Genomic DNA, 12,042 nt, shown 5'->3' with positions numbered 1-12,042 from the left:
AAGCTAAAGGTTAGTGCTAGGGTTATGACTTAAGAGCTTATGGTGCAGCAGATTAAGGAATATGTTACATGTGTGGGAGTAGGTTTAGTGGTAAGTGCAACTTTCAAGGGTTACATAAGCTTACATACATTTTGATTTTTATTGGTAAGTTTGCAGGTTAAACTAAAATGCTAGATTTACTGTTCATGTAAGGGGCAATTTTAGGGTTTAATGGTATAGTTCAAGTAGGAATATTAGTATATTTTAATGCCAGGTAGGGATAGCTTATAGGTATGGACATTTTGGTATGTTTTAATCATCAAAAGCTCTACAGGGAAATGTACTGAGTCTCTCAACACCAAAAACTAGAGCATCAACTTTCTTGAGTCTCAACATAAAAATATGTATAAAATTACTTGATGCAAGTCCTAAATCAGACTTTAACATTGCAGATACTGTACAAATAGGAATATAATATACCCTTTAAATAAAATGTAACTTCACAAAAAAATTCCATATTTTTTAATTGACAGTTTTTAAAAAGGAAATCTCCATCCAATAAAATAATTGTACTTATTGTTAAGTTTCCTATTGCCTCATTTGAAACTTATTGGATGCTTACTGTTTAGATGGGGTGATCCTTTAACTATAAACCAAACAACACAATATTGCAGGTATATAAACAGCTTCAGTATACTAAAGTCAGATTGTACTTAAAAAATGTTCTAAACCAAGCTAAACAAAGATAAATAGGTATTGCTTGGTATGCATGCTATCATTTAATAGCATTATACTGGCACTATAGAAAGTTCCATCTATGTCCTGTTTTGTCATCATTATTATTCAATGTTTCCTGTCTGAAAATTCCTGTCACTTCATAGTATTGCTTCCAAGCCATCATGTTATTCTCTTGTTAATGTTGCCATACCCTCTATGTATATGAATATAAATAAAACACAGTACCTAACATACAGTACCTATATTATATGATATAATGTAATTTAAAATTATGTAATCAAAATAGTAACACTTACAGAGTACAATTAAAAATGTATTTCATGTAGCAAAAAAAAATATTAGCAGTGTGTTAAATTTATTCCTCCTGCATTGCTTCTTCTGGATTACATTTTTGAATTATTATTTCAATGTAATTATGTTTATTTTACCTCCAAAATGCTAAATGTGCATGTACACTTTGTGTAAAAAAAGCTGGCTAGGGGATATGAAATAATATTACTTTGTAAGTTATATAATGTTTACTGAATACTCAGCTTATTATTGAAGAAACCGCTTTCTTTTTTTCTAGTCTATAATTTATTTTGTTCTCTTGCAAAGGATAGTGAACAGTGAAAAAAGTTGCAATAAATGAACATGTAGTAACATCATTACTGTGATTGCTCTATAGGTTTCACTTGTTCATCTTTTGAAAACCATCAGATTGTTACGACTTTTACGTCTTCTTCAGAAGTTGGATCGTTATTCTCAGCATAGCACTATAGTCCTTACTTTATTGATGTCCATGTTTGCCCTTTTGGCCCACTGGATGGCTTGCATTTGGTATGTCATTGGGAGGATGGAAATGGAAGAAAATAATCCCCTTACTTGGGATATAGGTAAGGGAGTTTTTGCTATACTTACCATAATTAAGAAGCTTGTGTCATTATATTTTCTATGTTACTTAAAATGATAAATGTTGGCCTGTTTTATTAGGATCTTTTCTACCCATCCATTGACAAAAGTCTAAAAACCTTGAAAATCGACTTTGGCTGTTAAAATAATTGCTTGAGATAAACTCACCAAATTCTGGATAACATGTTAACAATATGGGGCTTTTACAAGCTTTAGCTTTACTAATTATCAATCTTAAAGTAATTCTAAAGGTTCAGATTTTTTATTCAATAAAAAACAGGTCATACTCACCTGCTTTTTGCAATGGTTTTGCACAGAGCAGCCGCTATCCTCTTCTTGGGTCCCCTGCTGGCGCTCCTGGTTTCTCCCCCTGCTGAGAGTCGCTTGCTCTGGAGCACTCGTGTGTGCCTGAGCTGCCTCTGTGTGTCTATGTGTAAGACACACAGAAGGTGACTTGGCCTCGCCTCCCACTCCCTCCTCATTGGCTGTGATTGATGTAGACTTTGTCTAGGCCCTTGAGGAAGGGTAGACTCAGAAGAGCCGCTGCTCTTGTACATATCACTGGATCGAGATCAGGCTCAGGTAAGTATTGGGGGGACGGAGAGGGAACTGCACAGTGAAGGTTTTTTTACCTTTCATTCATAGCATGCATGAAGGTACAACATTTTCAGCCTTTAGAACCACTTTAAGATTTACAGTTAAAAAAGAATGACATGATTATTTTGCATTTCTTTGACTGCTCAAGTGTTGAGATGGAATGTTGCCTAAGTAAAAAAAATCCCAGGTGATAGAACCTTAACAAAGATAAGCAAACTGCTTTTAAGTTGGCCCTGAAGGGGGATTGCTTACCTTTATTCAAAATAACTGCAGACAGTCCTGGCACAACTGCAGAAATAACAAAGCATCAAATAACTCAATGAATTCTAAATCTGCAAAGCTCAAAAGAAAAAAATTAATTATACAAAATAATTAAAAATTATAAACATATATGTAAGGCACAAATACTTTTATAACATGCCAGTTTTGCTTCTTTATGTATGTTAAAATATAGTGACTATAACTAACAAATAATTCCTATTTTGAAGTGCAAATTCCTAAAGTGTAAACACAGACAGATATATTAACCCACTTACTGTAATGTATATTCATTAAAGATACTTTAATGTTTTTTTTAAATAGTACCTAATTTTGTCTTTGTTCTGGATACCCTGCTCATAAGCCTTGAGATTAAAGTGTTACTAAACTTAGGACCCTGCATTCACTATATCTGGTCTCCCACAGTATACAGGACATGGGAATGGAATTATATTAATACATAGAAACTTCTAGATCCCTTTTCTCATCAGCAGTTAGAGCAGTCTTGTGACCTCTATCAGTGTCTAGCAGAGCACTGCTTGTAGGAGGAGTTTTCCCTAGGAGGATGTAGAACCCCTGACCTCTGTCTGGACAGTGCTGATTGGCCCTGTGCTGATCACATGCACTCTCCCAAGAAACAAAAACCTCTCTAGCAATACACACCAAAATTAGCATGTGCAGTTTATACACATGATATGTCTTATCAGAAGATAAGAGGTAGACACTGGAAAAAGGGGAGGATCAGAGAAGTCAGGATCAAACAGCATTTTTACACAGTGCAGAGGATTAACCCCTTAGGTTCCACAGTGAGCATAACAAGCATGCTTTACTGCATGTACAGACTGATTTTACTGTTGTGGGTTTAGTAACACATTAAGGGAAAATACCCATGTAGTGAGAACTTTAATCTACATTTGCCCTTTGACAGTCAGCACTGTGTTAACTGCAAGCTGTAAAACCTGTCTGTTTCTGACAGCTCTGGTCCCCACTATTGATTTGGAACTAATGAGACTGCTTCCTGATTATCTAAGTGCTAAAGTACCTAATAAGACATAGTAACTACATGCAGGTTGGAAGTTCATTCCCCAAAAAAATTAACCTGCAGCTTAAATATACCACTGCAGCCTAAAAATGGCAGTGTTCCTCTCTATCATGCTGTTAAGTTATAGCTACTGTAATAAAGAATTAATGATACATAAATAAAAAAAACAAACATATAATGTATATTTTTTTGTGTGTTTTTGTAAGTAAAAAAAAAAAAAAGACAGCTAGGAGTTTTACAATCCAGCCATGGCTTAAATCTTATAGTGCAAGTCTAAACTCCTTTTCAAAATCAAAGTCCTTCCATGTCAAATTTTATTGTCAATACATGTAACAACTCCCAGCAATCAGCATACATTTTGATATGAGAAGACTTTGCTGTGTGCCTGTGCGGATACACCCAATATAATAAAAAACTTAAGCAAGCAATTTAATATAATAGTGTACCACATAAAATCCTTGTATATCCTTAAAGTGGAACTTTAGGTAAAAAAAGGCAAACAATTAGGAAGTGTAATGCAGAAACGACATGCTTTGTTTCTGCCTGTCAGCCCCTGTACAATGAGCCCTGCATGCACAGCCAACTGCACAAATTCGGTAATGCTGAATCTGACTGAACTACCAGGCATGCACGGAAGTGATGTCATCCCTGCCTAACCAATGACAGTGGCTGGTGACACAGAAGCCAGCCACCCGAAGATGTCAGCGACCTGGCAGGGAGCAGCAGGACGCTGCATCACTGGAGCCAAGGTGAGTATAGTTCCACTTTAATAAACAAGATGTAAACATTATTTAGGTAGTCAAATGAATCATACAGTTACAGTCAAATCAACAGATGCATACTACTTGAAAACAACTAAACTGAACATAGAATACATTTGTCTTCATATGCTGCCTTTAGAACAATGTTATAATGGATGACAGAATCCTATACTGTATTTCTCACCAAACTGGCTAATGACCTTTCATTCATTGTTTGTTTTCTAAACTCTGCTTGCATCTTATGGTAGGTCATTTATACACTGCTCAAAAAAAAAATAAAGGAACACTTTGAAAACACATCAGATCTCAATAGGGATAAATATCATGTGGGTATCTATATTGATATGGACTGAGTAATGTGTTAGGAACATAAGAATGCCCCATCATTTGATGAAATTAAAATTATCAATCTACAGAGGACTGAATTTCATTGCAGCAATTCATAATGGTACTCAGTAGTTTGTATGCCCCCCACGTGCTTGTATGCATACCTGACAAAGTTGGGGCATTCTCCTAATGAGATGATGGATGGTGTCCTGGGGTATTTCCTCCAAGATCTGGACTAGGGCATCATTGCGCTCCTGGACAGTCTGAGGTGCAACCTGGCAGCGTTGGATGGACCGAAATATGATATCCCAGAGGTGTTCTATTGGATTTAGGTCAGGCAAGCATGGGGGCTATTCAATGGTATCAATTCCTTCATCCTCCAGGAACTGCTTGCATACTCTCGCCACATGAGGTCGGGCATTGTCGAGCACCAGGAAGAACCCAGGACCCACTGCACCAGTGTAAGGTCTGAAAATGGGTCGAAGGATTTCATCTCCATACCTAATGGCAGTCAGGGTGCCATTGTCTAGCCTGTAGAGGTCTGTGCATCCCTCCATGGATATGCCTCTCCAGACCATCACTGGCACCCCCCCCAAAATAGTCATGCTGAACGATGTTACAAGCAGCATAATGTTCTCCATGGCTTCTCCAGACCCTTTCACATCTGTAGTATGCGCTCAGGGTGAACCTGATCTCATCTATGAAAATCACAGGCTGCCAGTGGCAGACCTGCCAATTTTGGTGTTCAATGACAAATGCCAATTGAATTCTATTGTGCCAGGCAGTGAGCACAGGGCCCACCAGGCCATCCTCATGAAGTCTGTTTCTAATTGTTTGGTCAGAGACATTCACACCAGTGGCCTGCTGGAGGTCATTTTGTATGGCTCTGGCAGTGCTCATCCTGTTCCTTCTTGCACAAAGGACCAGATACTGGTCCTGCTGATGGGTTAAGGACCTTTTACGATCCTGTCCAGCTCTCCTAGAGTAACTGCCTGTCTCCTGGAATCTCCTCCATGCTCTTGAGTCTGTGCTCAGAGACACAGCAAACCTTCTGGCAATGGCACATATTGATGTGCCATCCTGGAGGAGTTGGACTGCCTGCGCAACCTCTGTAGGGTCCAGGTATCGCCTCCTGCTATCAGTAGTGACATTGACCCTAGCCAAATGCAAAACTAGTGAAAAACAGTCAGAAAAGATGAGTAGGGAAAAAAATGTCAGTAGCCTTCACCTGTAAAACCATTGCTGTTTTGGGGGTCATCTCATTACTGCCCATCTAGTGCACCTGCTGTTAATTCCATTAGCACCAAAGCAGCTGAAACTGATTAACAACCCCCTCTGCTACTTAACTGACCAGATCAATATCCCAGGAGTTTACTTGACTTGATGCTATACTCTGATTAAAAAGTGTTCCTTTACTTCTTTTGAGAAGTGAAAAAAAAGTAAATTTACCTAAAATGACCTAACAATTTTAAAAAGACATGATTATTATATATTTACCAGTAGGGTGCATATAAGTATCACCAAAACAAATAAGTTATTGGCATTTTCAAAGGCAGGAATCTGGAATTTGTACAGTGAACTGACCAGAACACAAAACTTACAAACTTATGTGGAGAGCATCTCTTAAGGGATGAACTTTGGAGATGTTGAATGGCTAGGTCCATTATCATAAGTGCCAAGTGCAACTGTTACCGTGACAATTCAGTTTGAGGTACAATGATACGTATTTGAAAGAGCTATGCATTGAATTCTTTGTGGTAAAAAAATTAAACAGCAGACAACATTTGTATGGTTGGCCTGACAACTGGTCAAGTAGCCTATTCAGAAAGAAAAGTCTGTTATCGAAGCCTGCATATTTTTATTGTGATAGATTTCCTTTAAGTCTCTACTACTGAAATATAGCTTCAGTAGCAGAACTAGACTATTAGGTCTCTGCAATACATCTAGGAGGCCAGGGCTCCAAAGTGACTGTATTGTTGCACAGTAACTAAAACACAAAAAAGCACATCTGTACTTATATATCAGATTCAGTGAGATTTTATGTATTGCATTTTCTGCCTAACCGTTCTAACTAATGTTATGTTTCACTTAATCACCAACATGTTGTTTTTGCCACTTAAAAGATAATTGTGATCAGACAATGTAAATAAATTGTTTGTTTAATGTTTTGATTCTGTGCAATGAAAACGTTTTAAAATAAAAGCGTTAGTTCACCTTTATGAAAAAAATTGCAGATAAGTAGTGTCTGTAGAAACAAACTGCGCAGCTCTGGCTAAAGTTAAATATTGCCCTTGCTATTGAAGTTGCCCATTTACATATTTCCCGAAGCCTGACTGGAATACTCCAAGGACTTTCGTCGGATGTTGCTAAGTGAGGCCTAGTCATTAATGCTCACCTCCTCCATCACGGGAGTGAGCTCTCAAATCCTGAACTTAGAGCTACTGCATCAGGGGAGAAAAAGGAGCTGTGAGTAGGTTTGAATCGGAGACATTCCTGTGATGGTGGAGGTGAGCAGTAATGACTAGACCTCACTGAGTAACATGCAAATAACATCCTTGCAGTATTCCAGTCAGGCTCCAGGAGGTATGTAAATGGCCTACACCAAAGTCTTTATTAACCCCTTGATGCCAACGCCACAAAAATATATAGCTTACAGAACTGTGCTTTTTTCCGTGGGGCCACATATTTGCATACCTGTCTTTGTGTTGGGAGCGTGCCGCACAGTGCGCTCCCAGCACAATGACCAGGGTGACACTGAGATTAGGACCAAGGACTCCCAATTCTGGGTCACATGATCGCTGTGATAGCCTCTGATTGGCTATCACAGTAATCAGTCACTGTGAAACCCACCCCCTTGTTTTTTTTCTCTCTGAATGGAGGAGAGAGATACATTGTATCCAGGGGCAGACTGACCATTTGGAAACTCGGGCACTGCCCGAGGGCCCGGGGTCAGTAGGGGGCCTCATGAGATGCCCCTGGTACCTTTTTCATAGGCTTTTTTGAGTTTGGGCAAGGACACAGGGGTCCCATGATCCCCTATTGCCCGGGGGCCCCATGAGTTGTCAGCCCGCCCCTGATTGTATATCTCTCTCTCTCTCCTTGCAGAGAGAAAAAAAACAACTGTTTGTAAAAAAAAATAAGTAAGTATTAAAAAATAAGATAAATAATAAAGAAAAAATGCCTAGATGAAGGTTTGATCTTGTTCAGTGCAGGGGTTAGTGTTGGGGTCAAGGTCAGGGTCAAAGGTCAAGTCAAAGATCAGGATTTGTTTTTAAATTGGTATCAGTGTCAGTGTGTTTTAGGTAAAAAAAACAAAAAACAAAATGTGTACTATTGTTTCTGGGCTGTAGTACAGGTACAAACAACAAACTTCATACATATATATGGTATCGCTGCAATCGTCAAGAGCTGGAAAATTTATTTTGGGTTGTTCTTTGGCAGTAGGTTATGGTAGTAACAAGAAACACACAGCTAAATTTAAAAAAAAATATTTGTTTGCTATTTTGGGCCAGTTTTCCTTTGATAATAATAAAAAATCAGGAGATATTCATTACCATTTACCACCAAAAAGCCAAATTTGTCCTGAAACAAACAAGGTATAATTCACCCAGATGTACAAAGTAGTTGTGATGATATGTATGGTTTTACTAGCACGCGCCAAAGTTGTCAAATTTTACTTAGGTTTTAATATTTGTTTTACCCTTAGGCGTGAGGGGGTTAAACTTTAGTCAGAGCTGCACAGTTTGTTTTATCTACAGAAGCCCATATCTGCATAGGCAGTTTTTTTGCTAAAGGTGAACTAAGACTGCTTAGCCAGTTCATCAATCTCAAAGATTTGTTTAAAAAAATGATGTAATTCTTATCGGCTTTATTGGTTTGCAGTAAATCATGTTTCTCCTGTCTTTAAGAATACTAATTCTAGTAATTAATGCTAATTATAATGGCACATACATCTTTGAAAATCATTTATTTTTGTTTTCAGTGACAAATGCTGTTAACAAATGTCTTCCTCGATGTACTGCAATGTGTGTTGAGATGGTAACTGTCCATATGCTATATATAATTTAGTTGTTTAATTCCCTTCCTAGATGTACTTGTGAAAGTCTTTCTACTGTTTATTAATCCATGCATACAAGTATTTATTGTTTTATTTATTGTGCTTGTTTTATTTTTATGAAGTCTATTTTTAAAACTATGGCATCAATAATTTCAAGCTCAAGTTTCAAGTGAAATTGTATGTTAAATTTCAGCGCTACAACACTACACCATAGTTCATTCAGTACAACCTGTTTCTTAAGTTTAGATGAATAATGTATTGACTAGAGTACGATGGCCTATAGGTTATGTATAACCCAAACTTTTTTTAGATTTAGATAAAATTGGAAAAGCTTTGAACAACTGTGAAATTATATTGCTGTTTGTGTCTCTGCTTTGTAGATTCACTCTTCTAATTGTCCAGGTCTCCATTGTCACTAAGACATAAAGTGATGGGGAATCTACAATTTTAGAGTTGCCACCAGAGTAAAAGCTGAGGGAAAAATGTTATTAAGGCACATTTGTTTCACTGCCAACTGCCAAAAAAGTGAATTTCCTATCACTTTCTGTTGTATCAGGAAAATTTTCCAGTGGACCACAGACAGACAAAAAATGGCCAGGGTTCTAACTCTGTCTTACTCTATCCAAAGAAAAACAAAACAAAAAATATGCATACATTTTATTATCTTGGTGTGAAACAAGCATTTTCTTGCTATAAAGAGTGTCATTCTGAGCTACTTTAGCACTCACATAGGTAAATTTACATATTTCCAAGAAATCCACTTCTAGAACCTACAGATGATCCATGCTTACACATACTATAAGTAAATATTAGTGTATAATAAGGGCTAATGTGTGATAGGATTGCTAAAATTTGTTATATTTGTGTTTGATGTGTGTTTATACTCATTAAACTGTTGAGGCACAGTAAAAGCAGGAATGCTGGAGATGCCAAAGTGAACAGTGGAATCATATAATGTGTGTAATGATTAGCATGCTTTGATACACATACACCCACTTAATTCGACATGTTTTGACATGTTTATTATAACGCTTTGTATTGTTTTGCATAATTCACATTGGTGTACTGTTTCTATCAGTACTTTAGAAATAAAATAAGTATACAACATCTATAACTACAAACCTATGCCTATATTTTCTTTTGTGAAATAATTCATGAAGTAGGCCTAGCATCAGATATATTTTTTCATATCACTTTACAAGTTGTACAAAGTATTCTGTAACACTAGCAGGTATATTAACTCAGAAAGTGAATCTAGTTTATGGACTAAGATGATCCATTGCAATCATGTAAATCCTGGTACCTGTGTAAGAGCTGTGAACGGTGTGAACAGTTGTGTCCTACACATCTTATCCCTGTGGCCTAACTGTATTTTATAACATTTTTCAATTCAGTTTTTAAAATTACATTAATAACTATTATTATTATTACTATTATTATTATATCCCTAGTGCGCTTGTGTTAATGGACAACTCGTACAATATACTTACAGCAACAAAGAAATATAACATTACATAAAAGACGCAGGTCCTTACTTTGGTCTCCAGATATCTTCCTGGCGTCATTGTGATCATTGGGGATATTTTAGATTAATAACTTCATTTGATGGCTTATCTTAAAGCTTTTTTACTGCATTTAAGAATATGTGTATACTTTAACATCTATAGCCTGCACAGGTGCACTTTAGGATCTACATGTGCTGTTCAAGGAGTCAGGGGAAGGGGCATGAAGGGGTGGAAATATTATGAGCTTGGTTTTAGCTAGAGTGAGTGTGAGGATGTGGTGTGACATCCAGTCTGATAAATCCATTAATAAATTATTAAAGCATGTGGAGACTGATGGAGTGAGCGGAGGGGTAGATAAATAGATACGTTTCATCAGCATAGAAATGGTATTGGAAGCCATGGTAGGCTAATAACTCACCCACGGAGGAGCTGTAGATTGAGACTGAGGAAAAGTCCAAGAAAAGAACCTTGGAGGACCCCAACAGAGAAAGTAAGAGAAGAAGAAGTAGAATTGTAAGTGACACTGAAGGTGTGGTGGGATAGGTAGGATGAGAACAAACGAAGAGTACAGTCACAAAAGTAAAGGTTTTTTTTTTGAGGAGGGAGAGGTCCACCATGTCAAAGACAGCAGTGAAGTCCAGGAGAAGGAGTACAAAATAGTGTCCATTGGTTTTAGCAATTGTTTGTAAGTTTTAGGAGAGCAGTTCCTGTGGATTGTCACGGGCAAAATCCAGATTGATGAGGATTAAGAACGTTGTTCTTAGTGAGGTGGTCACTTAGTCAGTTGAAGACCAGACATTCAAGGAGCTTGAAGGAAAATGGGAGCAAGAAAATGGGGCATAGATTGTTAAGCTTGGTGGGGTCTTGTGAGGGCTTTTTAAGTTTATGGGTGACTAGTGCATCTTTTAGAGAGTTTGGGAAGATGACTGAAGAGAGGGAGGGATTGAAGATGTGCATTGGAAAGTGTAGAGCCAGAGGGATATTGAAGCATTTGTGTGGGAACAGGGTCCAGGGGGCAGGTGGTTAGGTGGGTATCAGAAAAAAGTTTAGAAACCTCATCTATGGTAGCAGGAATGAATGAGGGAAGTAATTATTGTTCCTGTGGACATGGAGTGTTAACTGGGGGAGGCATCTGGGCAGAAGAGATCTCCACACAAATTGCATTCTTTTTTTTTAAGTGATTGGCGATCTCCTGGACAGGGAGTGATTCAGTGAGTGGAGGCAGTGGAAGATGAAGTAGAGAGTAGAAGGTAAAGAAGGGTGGATGGGGACTGGATGAGAAGGCATTAATGATGGTAATAAAATAGGTTTGCTGGGCAGTGGGGAGGCAGAAATTGTATTTTTGCAGGGCAGATTTATATTGGTTGAAGTCTTTCTGAGACTTAGTCTTACACCACAGGTGATCAAGAGCACAGCTATTTTTTGTAAATTTCTGGTGTCATCTGTTTACAAAGGTTGTAGGGATTGGGGCCTTATTCAGTGTGTAGTGAGGGGGGTGCTTGTCTAGGGATAATGACAGTGAACTCTTGTAGACAGAAGTGGCTAGGTTGGGGCAGGACAAGGATAAGAAGCAGTGTCGGATCCATGAAGCCAGGTTTCAGTAACGGCAAGTAGGTTAAAGGAGTTGGTGATAAAGAGGTCATGGAGAAAGATGATTGTGTTACAGACAGAGTGGACATTCCAGAGGGTTTCTTATATAAGAGTTTTTCTTTTGGTTTTTAATTATTAATGTAACAGAATCATACCAGTATATGTATATTTTTACCAAATATGTTTTTTTGTCAGTGTACCCCATTAAACCAAGTATTGTGTTTTCCTTAGCAAAAATGTATTTTAGTTTGTACTTTTCTTGTATTGTCTACATAGTGACTGTACATATGCAGTCAG

At 37.7% G+C, this 12,042-nt stretch overlaps 1 protein-coding gene across 5 annotated transcripts in view; it reads left to right on the top strand.

Moving 5' to 3' along the window:
• Positions 1-12,042, top strand: part of KCNH8 (potassium voltage-gated channel subfamily H member 8) — a 576,797-nt gene that overhangs the window by 371,704 nt on the left and 193,051 nt on the right. For all 5 annotated transcript variants that reach the window (XM_089691130.1, XM_089691138.1, XM_089691150.1 and 2 more), the window contains exon 7: positions 1,385-1,592. In XM_089691130.1, coding sequence (XP_089547256.1) covers positions 1,385-1,592 — 208 coding nt within the window. The remainder of the gene's footprint in view (positions 1-1,384; positions 1,593-12,042) is intronic.

Source organism: Staurois parvus, unplaced genomic scaffold, assembly GCF_062004578.1.
Source record: "Staurois parvus isolate SC_StPar_1 unplaced genomic scaffold, SC_StPar_1.0 ptg000021l, whole genome shotgun sequence".
In the NCBI taxonomy this organism is placed as follows: domain Eukaryota; kingdom Metazoa; phylum Chordata; class Amphibia; order Anura; family Ranidae; genus Staurois; species Staurois parvus.
Note: the sequence above shows the minus strand (reverse complement) of the source record. Positions and strands in the feature narration are given on the sequence as shown.